General features: G+C 41.6%; 1 protein-coding gene across 8 annotated transcripts in view; it reads right to left on the minus strand.

Annotated features, from left to right (window-relative positions):
- Nucleotides 1-27,794, minus strand: part of EBF1 (EBF transcription factor 1) — a 375,555-nt gene that overhangs the window by 118,223 nt on the left and 229,538 nt on the right. For all 8 annotated transcript variants that reach the window (XM_081901052.1, XM_081901048.1, XM_081901051.1 and 5 more), the window contains exon 7: nucleotides 13,400-13,481. In XM_081901052.1, the coding sequence (XP_081757178.1) occupies nucleotides 13,400-13,481 (82 nt within the window). The remainder of the gene's footprint in view (nucleotides 1-13,399; nucleotides 13,482-27,794) is intronic.

Consider the following 27,794-nt stretch of genomic DNA (forward strand, 5'->3'; position numbering starts at 1 on the left):
GTGGAGGTAGGCTACTGAAAAAGCAGAGAATCTCCCACTCCTGCTCCAGCTTCCCTGTTGCCCAGTCTCCCAGAACACATAGAGAAATGAAGAGGGTGGAGGAAAGAGAGACAAGGCGAAGGAGCCTTTGGCTGCTGGGGAAGGAACTGGGGGAGGAGCCTTAAAGAGCAATGGGAAGATGGGCATCTTCAGTCTTTGCAACTGCCTCACTTGGACAAGACCTACTGGGAAGAGCTTCTGTGATCACTAGGCCTGCGCTGTTTTAGTTTCTTTGAATAAAGAGTTAACTTCACTGACACTGGATGTTTTATTGCTGACCTGCCTCTGACTCCGGCTTCTGATAATGACTCACTTCCATAAAGCAGACTGCTCAGCACATGGCAGTCCTTTCTAACCTTTTCTCCCCACCTCTATTCCATGCTTTACAAGTGCAAAAAGGAAGGTAGGGATGGGGGAAACGTGCTATTTCATTTGTTACCAAACAATCCTTATCCCTGACCCTGTTGCTGGAAGGGGTTAGGATGAGGCAGAGGTGTCCCTCCGGTGGGCTCTGCCAGCAATAGAGCTGCACTGCCCCAAAGGCTACTGCTGCATGCTCTGAAAGCACAAGAATAGCCGTTGTAAATCTCCAAAGCAGGGAAACAGAGAGGTGGAGCAGGAGCAGAACAGGGCCAACACTAGATTGGCTGTCTCCAAAGCTGACCTGTTTCCCATTGAGGGACCCAATTTGGCCATCTAAACTGCATCAGCCTGGAGCTGGCACATGAAAAAAGTTACACAACTGCTTTCTCCTAATACTCTAGCCGATGTGAGTGGCAGGGCTTCAGATGCAGTGGTGCATCCACTGATTCATTACATCCCAATGGCCTAAATCAGAGCTTCAAATTGCTCTGCCCAGCTCACTTATGTGCTCATGGAGACTATTTTGAGAACTAACCAAACAGAAATGAAGTGCTTTGCTTCAGAGAGCCCAGTTTCTCATGTAGCAATCCAGTGATCCCTTTTTCCAATACCAGGGAGAGCGAAGAAGTCACTTTCATTCCCACAGACAGAGGCCAGCAACATTTCCAGCTAGCTGAAGCGAGAACAGCAACATGTACATATTGCTACGCCACCATAATCCCCACAGCACTGTGAGATTCCGGGGGTTCCAGGCACTTATCCAGGATTTGGAAATGAAGCACAGTGGAGACTGTGGTGTCTTTATAATACATACTGTATAGTTTATTTCCACATATATACAACCTGAGCCTAGGATGGAGGAGCTCTCAAGATTACACTCCAAGAGGGCCCTGTTTCTCACAAGGCTGCCACCTTGGATTCAAACTACCAACCCACACTGCTGCGACCCTCCCGTTCTGCAGCCTGCAAGCTGCTTGCCAAATGCAACTATTTCTCCTCTTGCTTATATCAGGCAAACTGCAATCCTGAAACTCTACTAATGGCCTTTGTTCTTCTACCCAACTCGGACCTCAGGGAGGGGCTTCACCCATTTCCCAGCTGGCACAGTCTTAGCTTTGCTGATGGCTTTCTTAATAGGTCTTCACCCTTCACCTTCTGCTCTTTTGATGGCCCATCTCTCCAGGCGATTGCTTCATCAGCGAGCCAGCCTGGCTTATATTTTAACAAGCTAAATTCAATGTCCAGCACTGGGGCTGGGGTTCCAGATATTAGAAGGGGAGACCAGGCACCCTAAAATTTTGTAACAATACTTTTAATAACAGCTGCCAAGTTAGAATGTGATGCCTAGGAAAGCACTTAGTCAACTTTTCTTTTTTAAAAAATTATAGGCGTATCAAGCAGAAACACCAAGAAAAACAAATAACTGTGTACCAAAAAAAGGTCCCTAAACTACAACTTCTGCTAGCCGAATATTATTCTCATTATAGGTCAACTTTTTGCATATTGAGCTAGAAGTATCCCTTCCTTCCAATACTGAGCTATACAGAATCCTATTCCCCACATCTTTATAATAGAAGCCCGCATAAGGAACTTATTGCAAGGACCATGGCAACCAGGAAGTAAGAACTGGCTAGTCACATGCTGTGTGAGGATAGGTAGTGATTTCCTGTCCTAGTGCCTTTATCTTTCTTGACATATAGAATCAAAGAATTGTAGAGTTGGAAGGGATCCTGAAGGTCATCTAGTCCAACCCCCTGCAATGTAGGAATCTCAAGTAAAGTATCCATGACAGATGCCCATCCAGCCTCTGCTAAAGAGTCAAGCACAGGGACGCAGGTGGTGCTGTGGCCTAAACCACTGAGCCTCTTGGGCTTGCTGATCATAAGGTCAGCACTGAATCCCTATGATGGGGTAAGTTCCCATTGCTCTGTCCCAGCTCCTGCTAACCTAGCAGTTTGAAAGCATGCCAGTACAAGTAGATAAATAGGTACCACTGTGGCAGGAAGGTAAACGGTGTTTCCATGCACTCTGGCTTCCATCACAGTGTTCCGTTGTGCCAGAAGCAGTATATTCATGCTGGCCACATGATCAGGAAAGCTGTCTGTGGACAAACGCTGGCTCCCTCGGCCTGATGTGAGATGAGCGCTGCACCCCATAGTCGCCTTTGACTGGACTTAACCATCCAGGGGTCCTTTACCTTTTACTGTACCTTACTTTAAATAGTCTAGCTAAAGACACAAACTTAAATAATCTCACAGACTATGGCACTGTCCTACTGCTGTCCCAGAGCATAGGGCTATTAGAGAGGAATACCCTCAGGACATTTTCTCCAGTGTCTAGCCTACCTATTATTTTTATTACTAAAATTACTAACTTTATTCATAGATCTCAGGGAGAATCACAACATAAAATTACAACATAAAATATACAATAAAATTAAGAACAAAAACAAACCAATAACCCCCCCCTCCCATAACACATTTAAAAGGGCATCAGATGTGCATCGGCCAAAGGCCTGGTTGAAGCAGAGCATTTTCACCTGGCACCTACCTCATGGATGGAGGCCACAGCAAGCTACAGGATTTCTCAGATGGGGAAAACTTCCACTGAAAAAAGCAAACACAAAAAGGCAGCTTCAAGGATTGTTAAGTTCCCAGCACATTTTGAGTATGGCTTCATCAAAGGAAAATTATCATTTTTGCTCCTTCATAAAAAAAACTGCTCCATAAAAGCTACATGCTACCACTGCTTTAAGAAGGCTGATTAAGGAACAAATATGAGCATTTTACCCCCGATAAAAGACATACTCAAAATGCATTGAGAATTCACCAAACTTTCAGCTGTCCTTTTATATTTCCTTTTTCCCCCTGTGGATTTTAAAAGCCACTTTCAATAACCTTTATTCTTGTTAAGACCTTAACCACCTGAAAATGATATCTAAATACAAAGTATGAGAGACAGGGGGAAAAAACACAGAAAAGTGTGTTTTGGGGACCCAAGTCCAAGAAAGGTTTTAAAAACATAACCACTTAAGAAGTATTTTGTTTAAAAGAAATAAAATACAATGCCAAACAATTCTATGACAAGGGCCCCGGACCTTCAGTGCAAACTATTTTGTTCATAGGAGTGCATGAACAGTGATCAACTTTAGTTACCAGCATAATCTCACTGAGATCAGTTACTTAACTTTCCCTGCCCACAACATCTGCAACATCAGGCACTCAACCTAAGCCATTCATCTTTAAAATATGTTTTGAATTGCAGTAACAGACTGTTGCTACCTAGTTCCCTTGAATAGAATTTGATTTACTACAAAGATGCCATGCTGGGGGTGGGCTGGGCTCTTTTGGAGTCATTAAGAGAAAATACTATAAAAGGAATCCCCTAGAGAAACTGTTTCTAGGGTCAGGAAATGTGAAAAAAATAAAAGTGGTTAAGTGGTGGTCTACTTTAAGAAGTGATTATTCACAGTGCACCTGTAGGAAAAGAATAAACTCTCTACTGATTCTTTTTAGAAAGAGAGACAGACAGAGAGAGGGAGAGAATTCAAAAGTTTGATTACTATAAAGGAAAAAGAAATATTTGGCCTACGTGTTATTTAAATATTAATGTCCTCTGCCTAAGCAAAAAGTAATATCTAATATGAACTGAATACTTTCCAAACAGCCTTCACAGGTTTATGGCTAAAATCCACAAATCCATTTACCTTAGAATAATCTTACTAAAGTCAACAGGACTTCTTGGGAGCAAGCGTGTTCCAAATATGGTTTGCGTGTATTTCTTGAAAAGGAAACAATTTATTTTATTTTTTTAATGAGTGGGATGCATTTCAATCAAAGCACATGCAAAACTAATTTGTAAAGGAAACAACTTTTGTTTCAGCTTAAAAAAAATGAGAGCAGGAGGTGTAGAGCAGGCAGTGAAGCAACTTTGAAAAAACAACAACAGGCCAACACATGAGGGGGGAAGCATATTGCAGTTTAAAAATTGATTAATGAGGTGCTGACAAACTCATATAAACACGGGGACAGGCAGGCCTGCCAAATCTCAAACCTATCCAAATGTTGTGAAGAAAATGCAGTTTTTAATTTGGGACAGGCAAACATAGAGAGGAGAAAAATCAGCTTTAGCATCAAATCATCATAGATTGTTAGTTTTCAAATGTATGTGCAGCACTGGAGGTTAGCAGACTGCTAATAAAAATATCAGATGGGGGGGTTGGTTAAATTTGTGTATCCTAAATTTACTGTTATTTGCATTCCTCTGTGTACATCCTTCTTTTGCATTATTAAATAGTTCAATTGCAAATGTTCTGGAAGCTAAAAAATCTTCCGGAAATGAAAACTAGAAGTTAAGAAATCAATCTGTTTATCTGAGTTGGTTAACGGAGCCAATTTATTTGTTAGGGTGCACCACCCAATATTTCAAGATTAGGAGTCACATCACTCCTCATTTTTAACCACAGCCCATTAGGTTTCGCTAGCCAATTAGTTTATGGCACATTCCTGGTATTTTCAGTAATCTCCATTTTTACTGGAAGCAAATTTATACTTTTGTTTACACTTCTAAACACTGTGTGGAAGAGGCTGGAATGACTTTTGGGCAGACTACTCCTCGCAGTACACATCTATTATTATTTTGACTCAAGTCCCAGCTTTAGCAGGATATTAAAGGCCCAGCCTAAATTTAGGTAGATGCTTCAAGGCTACTAAGAAAGATACAGGCACAAGCTTGTGGGGGAAGGAGGCAGTTCTGCAATGTAACAGCAGAAGCTGGCTGTGCACAGTGCTGACTGGCTGGTACCTGTGCAGTAATGACCCCCCCCCAACTTTGACATTCTATCCAAATTGGCCATTGTTTTTAAAAAGAGTCTTCAGGCGTTTTTAGATGATGTTCAGAAAACTGAGCTCATTCTGAACCAGCCCATTAGTACTGTTAATTACATACTTCAGCATACTCTTAGAAATTCATAGAAAACACAGGTGCCTGTTTTCCGGCAATATCATTTCTGTATTGTCAGTTGTCTGCCTGACTGATAGGCAAAATTCTAACCATACATTTGCCAACCATGAATTGTAGCAAACCCAGGGAAGGAGCAAACCAATAATCTTTTCAGTTGTCCTTTTGTGATGATGCAACAGGTACTCCCCCCTAGTAATGACATAATTCACCCAGTAATTTATTCCTGAGAATCCAAGGTGTTATTTTAAAATTACCAATTTTTAGCACGATATCACCAACAGTAGTGCAGTTATTTCCCGGGTGAACAGACACAGTACTATGGTCTCACCTACTTTGGATGGAGTGGTTTTTGATAGGGTTGAAGACCTCAGCTGCCTCCATTACCTGGCTAGCAACACTATGCAACCCCACCTTCCTTCATTATCTGTCCAAAGTTATATTGGTCCCTAATTAACAGCTTAAGATGGGCTACATATCCACCTCCTGGTTTGTTCGTTTCTTACTCTCTCTTTAAAAATAAAAATGAATGAATATACACACCGCTTCCCCCCCCCCCCAGCACTGGTGATGTATACTATTCATGAGGGGCTGGTCACGACTCCTTTCCTGGAAAAGCAGCAGCAATAACACTTGAAAAATTTGCAGGGAAAGTAATGAGTACAAGTTTCCCCAGCAGCTACCAGTGAAAGGACAGGTGGAAGATTTTGCAGGGGAAAGTTTCTTCAGCACCCAAAACCAGGCAGGAGCTCTAGTTAAAAGGCAAGGGCTTTTTCTTGAAATATATGTTTTCAAAATATATATTGCAAATTTCAATGCTGGTGTGCACACTTGTAGCCTTACATGGGGGATTAATCAGCTCTTAATAGGAATAACACTAATAGAATGTTAGCATAAATAAACAAGCAAACCTTTTTGTTGGTGCCTCGAAGGACCTGGGAAGACCATGGATTAATTTAATTGTGGTACCACGTCTTACAAAATATCATAGGGCAGTGCCCCATATCCATCAATTGCTTCTGACATACCTTCTTGTCCTGGCTTTCCATGACCTATAAGACTGGATCTGCTTTTACCTGTTTTTCTGTTTTCATAATACAGTCATACCTTGGCTCCCAAATGTTCTGGAACTTGGACGTTTTGGCTCAAGGATGCTGCAAACCCGGAAGTGATTGTCCCAGTTTGCAAACGTTCTTTTGGAACCCAAATGTCCAAAGGGGCTTCTGATTGGCTGCAGGAGCTTCCTGCAGCCAATCAGAAGCTGCAATTTGGTTTTTGAACATTTTGGAAGTTGAACAGACTTCTGGAATGGATTCCGTTCAACTTCCAAGGTACAACTGTACTGCTTTATAGGGTTTTTTTAAAGTTCTAGCTCTGCTTTATATCCATTTTTGTAAACTGCTTAGAGATTTTAAAATATTAATCTGGTTAGAAAGGATTTTGATTAATTTATAGATCGATTGAAATTAATTAACTAATGAATTAATTGAAATATTCAAGGGACTTTGGATTTCTTTCCTTAGGTAGTCAAAGATACAAAAAATAAGCCCAGGATGTAATACATCATCCTGCTGTATGACAGAGGGTATATGCCATCCAATTCCATTTGGCACCCTGGTTCTTTCTACTTCCTCACCTCTGCAACCAACTCTTTAATTAGAACTGCTGAGTCATGCTGGAGTTGACTTGAAAAGAGCTGTTTGCTAAATGCTTGCTTCTAAATCTGGACTGAGGAGAACGAAGTTAACCTGAAATGTCCGAAGTGGGGAGGGGAAGCAGGTGCTGAGATGGAAGACAGGAGGAACTTGATGCGTCACAAAAAGGAAGCCATGACATAGCCAGGTGGGAGCAGCTAATCCTATGCAAGGAGCCTCCAATACGAAAAGAAGCGCCTACCCTATTATATTGGTTGTATTTGGTGTGAGATGTAGGAGGGACTCTGTGGGACACTGTGAGGGACTTCAGGAAGCTTATCCTCCCCGCCCAAACCCATTTTTTTCCAGGTGCATTTCTTGCTAGACCAAAATAAATATACAGCATCAACAGGCATCCTTATTTTGTTTGATGTAATGTTCAAGCAACAAGTCCAAAGAGAAGGCAGGGGGTTGGGGTGGGACCAATGATTAAACTGAACCATTATTCATAAAAATAGGAATGCTCTGTCACTGAATGCATTTCTGCACACTTTACCGCCACACTGAATATTAAAGTATGAGGAGTGATTTGCTCTGCCGAAAGTGATTAATTTCTTTAAAATGCGAAGGTCACGCTAATTGACATGACCTGTGTAATTAAGCAGTCTCTGTTTACACACAGAAAGCTTGACTGCTGTGAGGCTGGACTTGCCTGACAGAATGTCTTTACGAGTCAAGAGATCAACAACCCCTCTTATGTCCTACCTAGTCACCTACACAAGCTCCTGATTGCTCTTCTGACAGAACATGCAAGAGCATTACCATATGAAAATCAGCTCACATCTTGGGGGAGTTGCAAACTGGCAGCACGTAGGTAAGCACAAACTGTTGCTTTGACAGACTGCGGTCCTGGCTGTTCACGCTAGATTGCCCTGTTTGCGAGAGCATGTCTGACTGGAGGATATTCTTACAGAATAACCGATGTTTAATAAATACAAGGCAACAGTGGCAGAGACGGAAGGGAAACAGATGGAAGGCCCTTAAGAAGGCTGTGTAGAAATCTGCAAATTCCATGTGGAAATAGCTGAAATTATATGGCCTGGAAAACAAAAGCTAGTCAAACAAAAGTGTTCCGCTTCCAGGTAACATGACATTAACTGTGAGGGAAATACAAACTTATGGTCATAAATATGGCCTTGGCTTTATTTATTTATAGCACATTCCTCCAAGGAGCTCAGGAAAGTGTAAGATCTTACCCAATCTGAGGTAAGTTAGTCTAGCCCTAGATATTCCAGTCTGCACTGAAGTTCAACACTGCATCCACTACAAAAACTGCTGGACCACCAGGTCTTCTCCTCAATGCTCCTACTCTAAGCACACAGCAGTGCAAGGTGGGTCAGGAGATGCTGCTTATCAGGCAGTAACATAGACCACCCTGGGGCTTTGCTGGAGCAGTTATCTTATCAGTCGCTCCCTGCTCCAGGTGGTTCCACTGCTGACTCCGCCTGCTGGTCCTTTGGGGCTCTTGTGGAAGACCCAACAATTCTCCCTCATCCTGGAGCCAGTCCCCATGCCAGAAGTTGGGAACTCTGGAACAGGCCAGAAATGCTCAACTGCTGCAACAACATATCTTCTCATCTACCCTCACACACCTGGGTATGTCCCAGCTATTGGGACCAGAGTGTTCCCAACACTATTTGCTTTACTTGTTTTTGTTTCCGCAAACTGCCTTGAAATCATTGATATAAGGTCGCATATAAAGGTTTTAAATAAATAAACAGAAAAATATGCAGAGGGTAAAGCATGTTGTGCAGATGCCTGATTATCGTCTTCCAAATCAACTACTCTATTCTGAACTTAAAAATGGAAAGTGTAACACTGGTGGTCAACAAAAGAGGTTGGAAGACTGTCTCAAAGCAAATTTTTAAAAATGGAGTATAAACACCAACAATTGGGAAACACTTGCCTGCGAGTGCTCCAATTGGAGAACAGCTTTTACCAAAGGTGTCATGGACTCTGAAGACACTCGAATTCAGAACGCAAGGTAGAAATGTGCTAAAAGGAAGGCACGCTTGGCAAATCCAGACCTTGATCAACCCCCACCCGGAAACCAATGTCGCCACTGTGGAAGGACTTGTGGGTCCAGAATTGGCCCCCACAGTCACTTACGGACTCATCGTTAAAACCGTGTTTATGGAAGACAATCTTACTTGGCTACGAGTGATCACCAAGGAAGAAGGACTACTCTATCCAACCTATGGGCAGTTAGGAAATGACCTATGAAGAGTTTCCTAATGACTCTCTTTCATAATACAGAAATTGAATATGGGTAAAAGCTTAGCAAAGATTTTGTTCCAACCATACGCTGTAAGAGTTCTATCAAGCATTTTTTCCAACTTAGCTTCAAATTAAGTCCAGAGTGGTAATTAACAGAACAATTGACAATAAATTTTGGATAATAGTCCTTTAAGAATTTAATGGTTATTTACTAGCTTTTCAAAGTCAGTTAAAGCTGTTCTGAATGTTCCGTTTTTTACTCCATGTTTAAGTAATCTCTAAACTGAAAATATTGAAACAATTGGGCTTTTTTTGCTATTTACATTTTTCTTAATTATATGGCACACTGATAGTCAAAAAGTGCATAATTAACAGGGCTGTCCTATGCATGTTTACGCAAAAGTGAGACCCACTGTGTTCAGTGAGGCTTTCTACTTGTGTGTTTAGAATTATAAACCTTTTGTAAGCCCCATTTAACTATGTTAGATGTACTTTTGAGCAGGTATGCATTGGGGGGTTATTAGCCTAATAATTCCATTATGTCATATGGAAGATCTAAATATTAAAAATAAGGGAAATCAACACAAATACACAAACACCTTTGTCTTAAAATAATCCTAGCCAGTGCTTTCTTTCTTTTAAAAAATGTTTAGGGGTACTCTTATTTTCCTACTTATATTGAAATACTGCCCCTCAATGAGGCCAAACTTAGATTCACAAAATGTTTAGGGGTATGCATACCCCTGCGTCCCCCCAGAAAAAAGCACTGATTCTAGCCTACTCCTGGCATTTCTAACACTGAAGGTATAAAATCCACATCTTGTTACTATCTAGTTCTCTGTTTTAATGTAGCATATTACCCATATATTTTATGACCTAGCAGTATAGAAATACTTTATAAATAAATTATACCATAAAGGTTGCCCATCAAAATAAACCACATTTTTTGTATTTAAGTGATTTATTGTTTTTTATCTTGCGGTGTTACAGTAATAATAATAATAAATTGTGCCAGGCTGTTCCACCACTGTCATTTGGCCAAAAAAAAAAAAAAGATTTTACAGAAGTGTGGCCAACTTTATGGACAATTGATATAAAAGATCTGAGTTTACTGCAGCAGAAGAGGCTTGTGTCTCTTCTGGTGGGGAAACCTACCAGATTAGGGTACTTTTGTTTGTTTCATAATTGTTTGTGAACTTCACCCTGTACATTTAGAACAATACCTCCAGTCCATACCTGTTTATGGAGGTGAAAATGTCAGCACACAGTGTGATAGGAGGATCATAACAGAATGGATTGTTATTATTAAGGTCTTTTCCATTGTTCCCCCTTATAACTCTGTCTTCTTTGCCTTATATGGTGTGACACTGTGAGATAGGATAGGCTACCAATCCCAAGAGGGGACACAGGTGGCGCTGTGGTCTAAACCACTGAGCCTAGGGCTTGCCAATCAGAAGGTCGGCGGTTCGAATCCCCACGACGGAGTGAGCTTCCATTGCTTAGTCCCAGTTCCTGTCAACCTAGCAGTTCAAAAGCACATCAAAGTGCAAGTAGATAAATAGGTACCACTCCGGTGGTAAACGGCGTTTCCGTGCGCTGCTCTGGTTCACCAGAAATGGCTTAGTCATGCTGGCCACAAGACCCGGAAGCTGTTTGCGGACAAACGCCGGCTCCCTCGGCCTACAGAGTGAGATGAGCGCGCAACCCCAGAGTTGTCCACAACTGGACCTAACAGTCAGGGGTACCTTTACCTTTACTTTGCCAATCCCAGAAGGCAAAGCCTACATAACATTCGTCTTATCAAGCTAAACAGATTCCACTAGCAGCCATGCAGGCATTCTACAGGAGCTCAGTAATAGAGCAATCCAAATCCTGGCCACCAAGGGGTGGAGAGAATCAGTGGATCCAGCACTGTGTCCAAAACCCTCCCTCCCAGCTGGCCTGGGCAGAAGATGAGGGTGATTCTTTTACACTTTTTGGGGGGGGGCTGTACCAAATCCAGACTGGCACAACGTGGGGGATTAGTAGGGGATTGGATCTTGTGGATCCAAAGCCTCTGGCACACCACACTGCCCCATTTGGGGGGGGGGCTTACTACTGGCTTCTATCGGTGGGAGAACTGGCAGTTGCAAATATCCACAAATTACAGTGAAACTGGGTACTCCACAGCAGCAGAGGCTGCCTCACTTCTCCTCATCCCCACCAATAGAAGCCAGTAGGGAACAACATCTGCCTCCCATCCTAAATCATCCAATACCCCATCAACATGCAAAGGAATGGTGCTAGTGTTGAAGGCAGAATTGTACTAGGCCAGTAAGAGGAAGTTTTGTCAAGCAGCTAGTGTGTCCATATTGGTAGGTCACAGCTTGCACAGACTTGAGAGAATGAATAAAATATTATTTTTCTTCAATTTGGGTTTTAGAACCAGCAAGAGGCAACATTTGTTTAGCTTGTTGATTTGAGAAATTAAAATCAGTTGAGAACTAGCATCTGTATTCCTTCAGGTAATTTTACAGTCCAGAGTTTCCCAACCTGTGGGCTGTGACCTGCAAGTGGGGTGCAATTCCTATGGAAGTGGCCTTATTAGTAAACACAAATTAATTATCACTTGTAATCCTTCACTGGTATGATGTTACAACTCTTACAGCTTTTTGTTTTGTTGGCACATTATAATGCTATGTTCACACTTGTAACCAAATGTCAGAAAGGCTAGTCTTGTATTCCCATAAACAAAACTGTGAATACTGTCGGTACCATAAATATTTCAATGAATTCCACATTAATATGGGTGCTAAGTAAATGGTTTTAAAATAGGCAAACTTACACTTCAGGGGAACAAAACAGACAGCTGCCAATGACCTAAGGTCCAAAATTCATATGACAATATTTCAGTGGGTTACCATATCAAGCAAATTTGGATTTCTGAGCCACCGTACCAAAAAGGCTGGGAACCACTGCTAAAATCTAGCATCATCTTCCAGCTTACCTAGTGACTTTCATGACTCATCATATATTAAATTGTGTTGTTGTTTTTAATGGTAATTCTCTGTTGTCATTGGCTGCATCCACATGGCAGTTTATTCTGCTTTCACGACTGCCAAGCTCCACATTATATTTGAGCTTTCACACAATGTAAAAGCCACTTATGAGAGATGTGATCTCAGTGCTGCTGCCACTTCTGCTCACCTCTCTAGTGGCTTTGGCCCACTGCCACCACTTCTCTGGTGACGGCACAGACGCCTCCACCCCTGTAGCCAAAAGAGAAGCCGCTGCCTTGCAACCTGGGGGGGGGGGACCTGGGCCGGATTTAGGTTCAATGAGGCCCTAAGCTACTAAAGGTAATGGGGCCCTTTATATGTCCAGCTGTCCTTTGTCAACAACAAATTGTCGCTGCTTCTTGTGTTGAATATATGCTACAAGGTAATTTATGGACGTAATAGGTATCTAAAGCCATTTGCAATGCAGAATGTAGGCACCCTATATATAGAAATGAGAAAACCAGTGATATTTTACGGAGCAGGCTAGCAGGCAAGGCCCATTACTTACATCATAGGAGCCTACGCAACACAAAACACTGCTGCTGTATGCAGGTTTTATTTTATTTGTTTTTTATCTTATATTTTGGAAATGTACATACTGGGGGTTTTCTCCTTTAATTTTGTTGGTGGCCCCCAAGAGAGTGGGGCCCTAAGTTATAACTTGTTTAGCTTATACATAAATCCGGCACTGGGGGGGGGGGGGACCAGGAAGTGGCATCTTGGCATTTGGCCTCAGGTGCTGAAAGGGGAAGGGCCAACCTAGATCAGATTCGTTGTTTTCGAGCTGGCATTCTGACACTTCTGATCGCAGAGCAAAGCCTGGTGGCTTAAAAATGCAAGTCCTTGCCATTTCCCCCCATATCCCAACTCTTATTTATTTTTTATAATTTATATCGCACCTTTCCCCATTCAAAGGGTGAACCAAAGCGACTCACAGAAAATGCATCAAAATAAAATGCCAAGAACAACGATAAAATGCAAAACGTAACTTTCCGAAAGAACTATGTAATCATTTTACATAGGTTGACAATCTTCCCAGCCCACATCATTTAAACATTATTTATCTTAAGGGGGGGGAGTGACACTGACCTGAAATCTTCGCATGTCTCGAGGGTTTCCTGCATTTTTTAGGCAGTTCTGGTTACATTTAAGAAAAAATTTCAAGAAGAACCTGTTGAAAAAAGGATATCGTGTTGAGTATACCAGTTGTTGACAAGTTGCCCCAATACACCCCTTGCTCACCCAGCAAACAATTTATATAAAATTGTCTGTCCACATGTACCACATGGATAAAGACGGTCTTCTCACAGTTCTAACACACCAGACCAATGAGCCAAAAAAAATAGGCATAAACTTAACACAAAATTATTCTGCCAAAAAGCAAAGTCATTATCTGTCTTCTAAAACATGCCTCTTGAAACTTTCATCACACAACAAGGGTACAGAGGAGAAAATGAAGCCGCCATTTCCATGGAGTCTGACGGCTGGCAGTCACAACTACAGAATTCCGGAAATGATCATATTTCCCTACTACTTGAAACAGTTATGCATTTGGGGACGACAAATTGGCATATTTTTCACTGTCACAATTCTGGCTCCCACATACTATAATTTACAGAATTCCAAAATGTGTTTATGATGAAAAACATTCGTGCATGTAATACTGTACAGGGAGTGCGTGTGATTTCAGCTAAGGCGTTAAACACTAAATGTTCTCTCAAGGTAAGCTTGCAGCTTCATTGCTTCTCTCACCTGTGGCCCTGCATCTTGGGTTGCAAAACTGCTGCTGCTACCATCATTATGCATTTTACTTAATATAAAAATGGCCCTAGTAATGATACTAGTGTTGTTAGTATTATTCAATCGTATTATCATTTCAGTGCATTTTCATAGTATGAGGAATATGGAGATGAGATGGCAGTCACTGGCAATAACAATGAAAGATGTCATCTTCAACGGCTCCTAAGCACTAAATCCTAAACCCCCAACTCCTATCAGAGTTTCTGCCTCCCATTTTGTCTCCTTACTAGTTATCCTGGCTTTATAAACTGTTTTCCTCCCCTCTGTGGTATGAAGATGTTGATGTTGTTCTTGGTTTACTTGTTTTTTCTTGTCGTATGTCTTAGGGGAGATGTTCTCACCCCTGCACTGAAACTATCTGAAAACAGACTGGTAGGCAGCTGCCACACACCCGCACAAGTGGGGGGGGGGGACACACAAAAGTCAGAAAGTACTGTCACTAGAACAATAGCTGTGTTGATCTGTTGTATTTCTTCTTCTTTTTTAAAGCCTCTGTATATTTGAGAGTAACCTCATCAAACCCAGTAGGCTTCACTTCTGGGGACACATGCAAAAATTGGGTATTCTAATATGTGGTAGCCATTGTGAAAACTGAAGCTAACTTGAAAATTGAAGCTAATAAATAACTATTTATTTTAGTTATTCCTGTATACTTCTGTCTCTGGCTCTGCCTATAGTCATCACTAGCTCCACCCACTCTCACCCTGCCATGACCTGTGATGGAATGAGCCCACAGCAGAAACAAGATTGTTCACTCACCCTACCTCCATACTACAGTAATGAATGGAAATTGATACACAACAGGAAAACATACTTAAATAAATGGGGGAGATACCATTATATAGATGCAGTTGGGTGGTCTTTGATGCCTTAAATAGGCGTTCTTACTATGGACTCTTGTCAAACAAAAGAAAAAATGTGCTAGCTAGGATGAAGTCCTCTTTCACTAAACTAGCAGGAAATTATAAAGCATATCAAAAATATTACAACAGATCTACTGAGTGTTGCTTCTTTGTATTTATTATTATTATTGTTATTATTTATTATACACACACAGTGGTACCTCCGGTTGCAGATGAGATCCGTTCCGGAGCTCTGGCTGGAGCTTCCACAACTGGAGGGACCGCTTCTGTGCATGCACAAGCGGCAAAACACTTCCAGGTTCGCTGCTTTCGCAACCCCAAGTTTATGTTACCCAAGGGTAACGTAAGCCAAGGTGCTACTGCATACTGTATATATATCGCTATATAAAAAGTACCAAAGTGGTTTACAACAATATCTATATACAATGCAAACCACATACATATTTCAAATCAGAGGCCATCAACAAACTTTGATGGTTACTTTATACAGCAATACAATGCTTTGCTCACAGAGCACTCTTTTCAACGTACATCATGCTGCTTTAAAATCTAAACTTTAATCTGTAATTAATTCTAACAAAAGAATACAACATGTTGCATAATTCAGTTTACATTTTTGTCTGGGGAGGGAAAGGGATGCTACTAATATGTATTAAAAGGGTGATTCGGCAAGCTCCAGCCACAAACACTCATGGGTAATTATAAATACCAGCATGAACACAAATATTCCTTTCCTATTACTCCCATGAAACATCCTTTTGGCCGAGGCCTATAGAATAGCGTAGAGGGAGAAGCTAGCTGCCACTCAAAGCAAAGAGAAGGGGGGGACCCCACATCCTTTCCTACACTACCTGCCTCAAGTGGGAGGCCCCTCATCTACTTAGTGCCATCTGTCGGGATGAAGGGGTGCCCTAGGAACAACTAAGCCAAATGTATATGGCCTATAGAGGATCAGCTGAAGGGCTGGCAAAATAAGAGAGGCACTTGATTTTGTATGGAGACATGCTTGTTCTGTAGTAGAAACTCACTTCCCTGGGTATGGCTCCCTCCATAGCTCAGTGGAAACTAGTTGAAGCCTGTCTTACCTATGTAGCAGTTCTTAGCTGCTATGCTGAGTTGTTCACAAATAAGTACAGCTTCCGAAGCTCTCCTGACACTCCTGCTGCTTCCTGGTATTAGGACAAACCTGTTGCAAGGTTTCTTCCCAAACCCACAGGATGCCACAGATTTGCCCAACAACTTCAGTGTCCTAACTCCTTCCCATAAACAAATGAGAAATACCCTAAAGACTCTAGTGCTAATAATGCACACCTCCAATCAGTCTGTAAATTGCTGTCAGCTGAATCCAATTTCTGATTACAGCTTGGGTGTTGATTAATACACAGTTAGGCAAATTACCTACACCCAGAACGGAAAAGTGAAGAAGAAATTTAGCTCTGCTTACAGAAATAGCAGTACACAAAAGGCTTAAATGCCGGATACTTTGAGTTCCTCACTATGCGCAAATCAGCGGAGCAGTCTCATGTCCCTGGCACAGTTTACCAAGAAACAATGCTGTGTTTTATAAAGCAAAGAGATAGAAACCGGACGAAAAAATATTTCCCTGTTTTTCACCATTAGAGATTGAGGAACAGCTGGCCACAGATTATGGGCTACTTTCTTAATGGGGGGGGGACACCTCAACTTAAAAAAATTAACCAGGAGGAGGTCTCGCCCAAAACACAACCATAAATACATGAAATTCTATCATAACTAGGGAAGACCATGAAATATTTGGAGTAGTTGTTAAATCTTCACGTATGGGTTTATTAGTTTAATGATGATAATATAGCCATACATGTAAATGTAGGTTTTGGTGTCCTCGGGTGTCTTCCCGTGTAAAAGTTGGGGTGTCTAGGCGACGTTTCGACGAGGTCTCACTCGTCATCTTCAGGCTGGTGCTTTCGGCTTCTTGTTAAGCACCAGCCTGAAGATGACGAGTGAGACCTCGTCGAAACGTCGCCTAGACACCCCAACTTTTACACGGGAAGACACCCGAGGACACCAAAACCTGCATTCCTGTACCCGTGAAAATCTACGAAAGCATACATGTAAATGTGTCTACTCCAGATTGTGTGTTATAAACACATGCAAAGAACCCCCAGCATAGATGAAAGGAGGGCTGGAAGGGCTCTGTTTGTTTACACTAAATTAAAGACAGACATAAGTTACTGCATTGTCCCGTCAAGTGCAGCCTGATATCCAATATCAGTAAACTGGCACTAGCTGGTGTTTGCAGACCGGGGGGGGGGGCGGGGGGGGAGAGAGAAGGGCTTTCTAAGCCTCTAATGGCCAGCTGTGACTTTGAATGTGCAGAAAGAACTGTCAGCACAAATAATGGCATCTCAAATCCAGACAACTGCTTGCCACCAAAAGGTGGTTTGTATTTGTGCCAAAATGGATTCTGAGAGGCCAGCAAAGAGGACTTTAATTCTACCAAAGAAAAATGAAATGCGGCCGGGGCTGGGGGGGGGGGAGAGAGAAGTTCGGGATCTTACATTTTGAGGATGAGCACTCGATGGCTCTCCTGTCAGCAGCTCATCGTTTAGCTCGCCAGCTATGAAGGGCATGGACATTAAATCCCTCTTGCCCTAAGCTGGCCCTGCCGCGTGGAATGCTGGCAGAATCCTGAGCTCGGTCTCCTGCCTGCTGAAATGAAAAGCCTGGCCATCTGTTGGGAGGCAAAGATTTCCCTGTCAACTGATGCCTGCTCAGAGCCTCCGACAGGCCCTTATGTGGCAAAGTCTCTCAGAAGCCCTTATTCTTTGGGGAAAAGTTTGCTTTGCCCCAGAGGCTTGCTGGAGAATTCTTCGGAGTTTTCCAGAATGTAGGAGCCAAGCAGCTGACCAGTTTGGCCTGCCCTTCCCTAAAGGAATAGATTACCAAGAAGGGGAGCTGGATGTAATAGTTAAAAATATCTTTACTCACAGTCAAGAGTGTGTTTTCAACAAGCTCCGCAAATGGAGGAAAAGATTGATCGTGCTAGCTAGTATAAGGCATGCATGAAGGTTAGGGGCAAACGTGTTGGCTAATTGGCCAAGGAGGTTATTTGCAAAAAAATAAATTGTAAAAATGGATACCATTTCATTTTGCAAAATTCCAGGCTTCTTCTGCTTTACAAAAAAAAACTACTGCAAGTAGTTTGACTAGAAAAGTGGCATTAAATAAAACAAGTGAAAAGCAACATCTCCAGCGTAGGCTGAATGTGTGGAAACAGACTAGAGTTAGAGATAGTGTGTGGACTGGGGAATAGGAATTGGTATAGTTCATAGAACAGATGTGTCTGCTTGTCTGTCTTTCCCTTGGCCAGTGCTATTTCTCTAGAAAAAGAGGTGCTGGAACACACCATGAACAGCTCCCTCGCTCTCTTAGAAGGGCAGTGGTGCCCACCTGAGAGGTGCCAGAACTGAGTTCCAGCAGAAAAAAAGCCCCGCTCTTTGCTAATTACAAATAGATAAACTTTTTACTTGTGTGGTAGAGGCGGGCGATAATCATTAATAGCAATTCTGGCAGGGATGCCTGATGAATTTGTTCTCTAAAAATTCTGAGAACATACCTGCTCCCACTCCTCCAGGAACCCCTTTTCCCCGTCGCAGATCTACAATTCCCTGAGTGAAGAGGGATTGACAGTTAAACCACACTGTAGCTCTGTGAGAGGGAATGGGAGGCACCTAGCAAATCTCAGCACACTTAACTACATTTCTCGGGATTCTTTGTGGGAAGCCATGAGTGCTTAAAGTGGTATGATACACTTTTCAATGTATAATGCAGATGGGGCCTAAAGTGTGGCTCAGAACTTGGTTTATCTATTGGCTTTCACACTTCCCATGTACTCTAATGTAGTTTTTGGCTCAAAGACAACATAGCAGAATATGCTTTTATATGCACATTAGGGGAGGAAAATACTTTACGTATTTAAATGTGAATTTTCTCGCACTTTTATTTTTACAATCAGTTTGGGAAAAGGATAATTTTTTTAAACATAAACTTGATTAAAATTTTATTTAGGGGGCAAAGGAATGGGTTTTTGCATATGGGTCAGGTGCCTGTTTAATTTTAGAGCAATTCTGGAAAAGGCTTGCAAATGGACCCAAACATCTCTGATTTATTCCTTTTTTAAAAAAATTCCAAACAACCAAAACAGATATTATCCCTCTTATAACACTTTTTTTTGTTATTTAATGGACAAGTCATATCTTCAATGAAATCTTCAACTACAGGTGGATGCAGAATGTGAATCTCAGAATTGTAAACTAACACACTATTCTAAAGTTTAAATTACATTGATGTATAACAGAATAAAGTCATTAGCAGGCGTGTGTATTGGGTCTGGACAGATTCCGAAACCTAAAATGAATCAGGCAGCTTCAGAGAGATCTGGGACTCTTCCAAGGTAAAACGGTGTTTTCCTGAGGAAAAGTGAATCAGGCTGCTCCTAAAACCCTGGAGCCACATCAGATTCAGACTGTTTGTCTCTTTAAAACTGTTATTCCCAGGCGCTCTATTTCCAATTAACGATAACTTCACCAAGGCTTTCCTTTTTTATTTCCAGTAAAGGTGCTTTGTGATGGATGCTGAAGGAACCTTAATGTCAATTGAGGAGGAAGCAAACAAACAAAACCTCTCAAACACTTCCATTCATCATAACTCCTTAGCTACTGTACCAATGCTTAAATGTTGCAGCTTTCTTATCTAGGGTACACTCTGTGATGTGTGTTGTTATACAAATTCCCTCCAAAGTCATGGTGGAGGATAAATGAACTCCATCCGCCCACCCAAAGAAAGCTGTTGTTCAAAGACTTCTGTCATTTCCCCTCTGATTCCCCCCCAATATTATTTAACCAGGGACACCTCAATCATATATGCGATTTTCATATAAATTCTACACACAACCAAACCATAGACGGGTAAATGGATCTCTCCTTAAATAAAGTCTCATTGCACACAAAAACCTGCATATATCTATCTAGAGTGTAGCAGCATTTATCTGCTAAAATTTGGCAGCATTCGTCACCTCAGAAAGGGCTACCATGTCTACAAATGTCATCTTATTCTACCAAAAATATCAAAGTTAAAGGCAGTTTCCTTTAAAAAAACACCTTAAAAAATGTAAAGGCTACTTGCATAATATCCATTTACCTGGGAATAAGACCCATTGATTGTAGTATGACTTCTGAGTATATATGTTTAAATGCATTGTAAATGGGAGTTACAGTTGTAATACAGTCATACCTTGGATCCCAAACGTTTTGGCTCCTGAATGCCGCAAACCTAGAAGTGATTGTTACGGTTTGCAAACATTTTTTTTGGAACCCGAACGTCTGAAGGGGCTTCTGTGGCTTCTGATTGGCTGCATGAGCTTTCTGCGGCCAATCAGAAGCCGCAATTTGGTTTTTGAATGTTTTGGAAGTCAAACGGACTTCCAGAACAGATTCTGTAGTAAGATTAGTTTCTCTCAGTGACAGGCTAGCAAAGTATTTCTGTATCATGTGCAGAAGGAAGGAACCCCAAACATTCTGCAACCCACTTCTAAACAAAGGCACCACATCTCCAGCACTTTTGTCTTTAAAGATGCTTCTGTTTATGAGTAGGGTGCTCAGGGTATTGTGTTCCTTCCATTTCTTTAATCATACAAAATACTAACATGTAAACCACACGCATCCAGCGGGTAAACAGCCACAGACAATGGTAACATTGAAATACAAAATTCCCCAGGCAGAAAAGTAACATGTAAATAAACAATGGGTAGCGATTCAGAATTGCCTGCTGGGATCAGGATTCAGAAAACAGGATGAACTGGGAGGAGCAGGACTTTGTCCAGTTGTGAACTATGGTAGAAAACCAGCAGTTGTTTTCAGTGCTAGACTGAATATAATGTCCCCTAAACAAGTAGAAAGTGTATTTCCTTCACTAAACAGAGTTATTATTAGGGTGAAGGCCTTCCAAATTAGAAGGTAGTATTGCAGACTGGAAACTAGAAATTTTGCACTAGTGAGAAGAAACCAAACCAGTGGACCTTGGAAAGGTCTCAATACGCTATCCAGGAACTGGCCCCATCAAAGAGTAGGAAGCAGGGAATAGGTGAAGGCAGAAACTGGTCCTCCCAGTCTGGGGTGAGATATGGTAGTGCTGTGTCCTACTCTGCTGAGAACGATCCCCTATTTTGAAGACTGTCTGGTCCAAGTCCAGTTCAGAAATAAATAACTATAAGGGAGAGGCGGGTCTTTGAAATTGCCTGTTATATTTAATGCCTGGACAGAAGATTGAGCAGACTTTCAGATCACCTAGTTATAGTCTTGCCCAATGTGATGAGATGTATCACATTTTAAAGATATATACACCACACACACACGTTCAAATTTCCATCTATTTATATGAATTAGCATATACAAATATTATGTAAATCTGTGTCCTCCCCTGCCCCCGGTGATACATTTTTTTTTCTTTTTTAGTGATGCAGAAGTGGCCACCCTAGGGGATACACCATTTGGTGTTATGCTTCAGACAGCAAAATGTCCTGAGCCAGCACTGATCATATCACAGATAATCAGTTTTGCTATACTCAGTCCTGGGAAGGATCCCATCAGAGTAATCCATTTAATCACAGTCAGCTTCTCCTTGAAATGTGGCACAGCCCAGCCAGGTATGTGGAATGCTGGGAATTCAGAATGTGCTGGAGCGAAGGAATGGCTTTTGCTTCCTCCAACTTGGGCCACTGATAATGCCATAGTCTTGTCATTGTTCTGGTGCAGAACTCAAAGGGACTCAGAAATGAAGCAGGGTTTCATTTGCCACTGCCACAATCTTTGGGAGGAAAGGAGGATAGCTGGGAAGGCAAAACCTACATTCCTGGTACTGAAGAAAAGCACGTTTGTTCTAATACATTGGAGAAACTGTTTGAGAACGGTTCATCCATGCAAATATATGACAGCAGTAAGGCTGCCAGAGTCAGTGAAACATGTGGTGATTCCACAGTACAAGTGTCAACTGCATACTTAAACCTGTCTAGAATAAAAGGGAAGCTACAAGCTACCTGTTTCAAGTTTTATGAACATGTTAGTGAAGAAAGCGAGTCTGGATTCCGGTGAATTCTCTCGCAGAGGGTATGTGCCTGCAACACTGGCTGCTTTGCATCTTTCTCACCCTAAAGGACTTCTGACTCTTTAAGGCCAGAAGAAGAAGAAAACAGCTTTGTGTATAACAACAGGGGTGTGCTGTGTTTTCAGGCAGAAAGCTGCATCTCACATTCCAGTTATGGGTTCAAACAGCCAAGATGGATGCTTCAAAGAGCACAGTGGCCAATGGGGAGCAGAAAGTAGGAAGGAAATCTCAGACAAAAGCAGCATGCAGTAAGCAACCATTCCCACAATTACTACTTGCAAGGGTGTCCTATGGCACATTCACTCTTTTATAAGTTACTTGGGGGGGGGGGGGAGCAGGAATTCACCACAGCATATGAATGTCATTCGTGTAAAAACACGGTAGTATTGTTGCTAGATCAACAGCACATGCAAGGTATCGTAACAAAAAGAACTAGGGACAATTACTTGATTCTGGGTAAATAAATGATCTGTTAGTTAGAGCTCTTAATGATAACTTCCATAAAAAGAAAATATGAACACAGTCTGGCCTGGGCTACAAAGGCTGAAACACCAATGGAGACAGCAGTGACAGAAGCACTGGGTTAGAAACTGCACCATCTCTCCCCACCCCCTGCCGTCAGCAGTGTCAGTGACTCAAGGAGAAAACTCTCTACCATTGAGCCAATGAATGGCTTGGACTTTTTCCTGACCTAACCCAGAAGCTGTAATGGGTAGCAGCTAAACCACAGCTGCATACCTCTCAACAGTCCCATATTAATCGGGATGTCCTGGAATTACAGAAGCCCTCCTGGCTTCCAATTGTCCCAAAAGATGTGCATCCCTCTTCCCCCCTGCAGCATATTGGGGGGCATGCTGCTGGAGATAGACATCCCTTGAAGTAGTCCCACAGGCATGAAATTTGCTCGTGGCACACCAAAGTTTTTATTGATAAGAAATACATTGGAAAAGAAAAAAGAAACATCTCCTAGCAGTGCTTGATTTCCATGCAATGTTTTTGGCATTAGAATGCCAGCCTGTATTTCCCCCTCCCCATTTAATCCAGTTTTACTCTTATTGGGGGGGGGGATAGTTAAAAATGCCCTACTGACAATGATCCATTTGTGACATCACAGTGACACATTTCCAAATTCAGCTGCTGTCTGAAAGCTCCCTGTGTTGGGAGCAGGGGGCACTGCTGTGCACCTCTTTTCCACCATGAGATCTAAGAAGGTGGTTCTGTGAGATAGCTCTCCTTGCCTCTGGGAGATCTCTTGGGGATTCTGCAGGAATCTATCCTGTCTCCATTGCATGAAACTGCTGGAAGCATAATCCAAAATCTGAGCAAATTCCCATCACCCAGCCCTCTTTCTTGTTTCATCTGAACTAGGCCTAGCTGTTTCATTCAATAATGATTGCTCCCCTGGTGCTAAGACAATGCTTCAGCTATTTTCCTTATTATTATATGGTTTGCTATGTAATTTTGATTTTTACTTTCTAATACTGTTCTCCATTTACAGAACTCCTCAGTATGAATTGAATATTGGATTCTAAACCAAGAAAAAAAGAATGGTGAGGACATTATGGTGTTTTCCACCGATGTAGTGTATCCTGGCCATCAGATGTAGTGCTGAATTATTCAAGCTGAAGGCATCCAATGCATCTTTTTCATGTAGACTATGCATGTGTTTTATGTTCATTGATCATTGGTTAAAGTAATTTAGATCAATGCCCATTCTGAAAATAAATTCTACCAAGTACTCAAGGAATATAGTTGAAAACACAGCAACTTGAAATTAAAACTACCTTTCATTTTCTTGTAAGCCCTCCCAGTATTACAACTATTTTATATTGGAACATTTTGCGTACAAGTGTGGGGTTATGTGATGGCCACTGGTTATCAAAGATCTACAGAAGGCTTACACATATTTATCAGCATGAAATTGAACATGAAAATCAAATACAGAAACAGGAAAAGCCACTTTTTTACCCACAGGTTCACAGCTGGCTTGTGCATGTCTCTTAAATCAATAATCAGCATTAGCTATCCTTTGCGACACGCTCACAACAGGAAAATAATTCTTCAATAAGTTATGCATCACAATGCCTACAAATTGCTTGTTGACTTTAGCAGAAGCAATTAGAGCTATCTCTGTCTTACAGCCCAATCCTATGCATGTTTAGTGAGGTCAGTGAGATTTGGGCCAGGTTCAGACATAAAAATCTCAACTGTGGTTATTCACCCAAGAACAGAACTTTCCCTCTGGTCCTCAGTGGACCCAGCTTGTTTAAGCCCGTTTCACATTACCTCTGGACAAGAAAACTGTACTGCAATTTCAGTTTCCTAATCAGGAAGTGAAAGCAGGTTGCTAAGGAGGCATTAAATCACGGTTTCCCAGTTCTGATATAATTGGAAACTGTGGTTTAAACAAGACACGATCTCAGTGCTAACACCTGGCCTTGGATAATAGGAGAACGAGAAGCAGAACAGACTAGGTTATTTTTATGAACTTTCTAACAAAGACTATAACTTGTTAGAGTGAATATAAACGATATTTGTTTCAGTGCTGGAAACGGTTGGAAAGAACCCACCTAATCACTGAAGCAGAAGCTACTCTTGCCCAGAGGCAGCCTTCAACTACTCACAGCTTGTTTCACCAAAGTTTTCAAGTTGCTTTTCTATAGGCCTCATCGTGCTCTGTGCACTGGAGCACAGCACATCAATTTTTTAAACTTCCAGCCACTCTTCTACCTTCTTCAGTTCCCTATTTTCAGAATTTACAACACTCCATAGAAACCCAGACTGTTTCAGAGTTACATCGTCACTCCCTTCCAAGCAGGCAACATTCCCACAAAAATGCTTAGGTTTTTCAGAGGAATCTAAAGAGATCTCACACAACATGTTAATGTTGCGCACAAAGATAGAGCATTACCACAGAAGACACAAAATAAGTAAGGTAAGATTTATGCCCTGCTTTCCCCTAATTTGATCTTGCTTCCTAGGGTCTCATTTTACAATGATTCTCTCTCTCTCTCTGAAGGGCTAACCTTTTATTTCATGTGGCAGGCAGTGGGCTGGGACAGTAGAAAAGAAGATAATTTTTCTTTCACTTGCAGAGCAATTCCAGTAGCCCTGTGTGGGACTAGAAATTATTTTAAGGGGTAGGGTAGTGGAGGGAGAGACCTTTGGAACCGACTTTGGGGAGAAGCTGAGGGCCGCAGTGGGAAGGACTGGACAATTCTCTGAATCAGAGCCAAAATTGTGTAGTTTTTTTAATGCTGCTACACACTCCCAGGGTTTAGCAACAGGGCAGGATGGATGGATCAATAAATAAACAATGGGTGGTATCCAATGCTACTCATACTCAAGAGTAAGCCCACTGAAATCCATGAAGTTAAGTCAATTATGTTTAAAGGACAGAGTACTCTATGATTCGACTGACCATCACCCAAAATATTATGCAAAATATTGATTCATGCACCGTACGTCTACAAATGGTAGCTTGTTCCCAGGCAGTCTTTTACTGGTTAGTTTTTTTGGCAGGAATGAGCAGCAAAAACACATACATGTTGAGCAGATGGGACACAATTAATAATAATAATAATAACAACAACTACATAGGAGGGAGGCATTTTGCATAACCAAGGGGTGTAACTACCAACACTATTCACTTTAAACAAGTCCTAATCCAGAGGACTGAGACCTAGAACTAAGTACAATGTAGATTCATTGTTTAGCTCTACAGTGACACAGGGAGGCAAGTTGACTATGTTATCCCCATACACATGAGTAGTGCAAGCATTCAAGCTGTGCTTTCCTCTTTCTTCATGGTTCATAGTCACTGTCTGCTATGTAGCAGCCAAGGAAGTATTGCTTTAGCAGAGATGGTGACAGGCCTCTCCAGAATTAGAGTACTTTATTATCACATTAGTATGGGGAAAAGACACATAATTAACGGAATTTATCCTCATTTATTCAGTAAAAGCACTAATATTCAATCAATCTGCCTCTGTTTAATTACTTTCCCTTACACTATTTCTTTTTTCTTCCTTGACCCCTCAAGTAGTAGAGTACAGAAATGTGTGAAGTCTTCTTTTTTTAAATTCCACTTAGGATGCTAGACACTATTCATCGAAATAAGCGTTAAAAAACGGAACTGGGGTCTGTCACAGTTCACAAGCTGCCACAGAGTTAGCAGCCATGCCAGTATTATACTTTTGCTAGAAAAAATGCTATTAAGTGATGGCATATAACAGTATTACTGTTAATTGTAATATGACACTATTGTCCAAGAGCCTGTTATTTCGGGGGGGGGGGGGGAGAGAAACTATTGTTCAAGTGGCATGAGTTCCTAACAGGAAAACTATGCACATGTCTACTCAATGGGACTTAATCCCAGGTAACTGTGTATAGGATTTTATCCTAGGAACATTGGGATCAGTTAACACTGGCTTTACACTTGTAGCAGAATTAGGTGAGTATGGGGTGGGTGGGTCAGGTACTAGAACGGACTGATCAACTTCTACGTTTTTGTTATTTATTTAAAGTCCCTGAAAAAAACAAAACTTGCATTGGAGGCAAAGGGGAAGGATTTCCACCTGAAGTGCTAGTTGTCTAGTTAGAATCGGTTGTTTGGTTGGTTGGTTTTATATGGCCAGCATTAAAAATTGTATCTGCTGCCTGCAGATCTGTCACATCAGTACTCATTCTGCTGCATCTGCAAATCTTATGACATTGCTCAAAGGAAACATTAGGTGGAATTTAACATAGCGCAAAGGCAAATATTCTGGCACCTCAACCATTTCTCCTTGCACGATGGGACATTCTCACCCTACTGTACCTCTTCAGACAGTGGGTGGGAGGTCAGACTCTTGAAGCCCCATTCCCTGTACATGGAAATTTAGCATGCCAGATAAGTTGCGGCCCTCCATCCTGAATGTATGCAGAAAAGGGTTGTGTTTTTTTAATGTAGAAACATTCAAACATGAAATCCCACACCTGCCATCTAAAGTGTTACAGTTCAATTATGGAATTTAGCAAACTTTTGCAGGGGGGAGTCAAGTGGGCAAAGAAATAATTAAAAGCAAAAAAGGCATTACCCACACCCAAGTGACATTTTGAAGGTTTGAGTTGTGGACCCCTCCCTTGTCACCACATAATGATTTCAATTTGAAATCACTTGCTTTATGTACTCCCCATCCTTCATACTGATCTGCTTGTGATTAACTAAAACAAGGGAAGAGGAAATAAGGAGGGGAAATAGTTGCAGAAAGAGGAAAAGAAGTAAATACGTATTTGGGGGGGGGGATTCTGTTTCTCAATGATCCATGTTCTAATCAAGCACACAATTCACAAAACAGTGTAGTTCTAAATTTAACCTTATCTGGAACGCAAATTGCACTACTTGGGAGATTATGCCACATTTCTTTCCTGAACTGAATATAAATCAGGAGTTAGGTCTTGCTAGCGCAACTGGCAACTGCCGGCACAACTGGCAACATAACCAGATTCAACTATTATTTAAGCATATGTTATAATGCAATTCTGAGGCATATCATTTTTTTTTTATCACTGACTTTAGCAGTTGGGTGAAAATTCCAGTCAGGGAGTGATTTGGGTCAAACACTTTTCAAAATTTCTTTCACGCTGAACAATTGTGTGCCTAGTTCACATTTTGGAATCTGAAATTTGACCTTATGCCA

The sequence above is a fragment of the Podarcis melisellensis genome, assembly GCF_964234715.1.
Source record: "Podarcis melisellensis genome assembly, chromosome: 2".
Taxonomy (NCBI): domain Eukaryota; kingdom Metazoa; phylum Chordata; class Lepidosauria; order Squamata; family Lacertidae; genus Podarcis; species Podarcis melisellensis.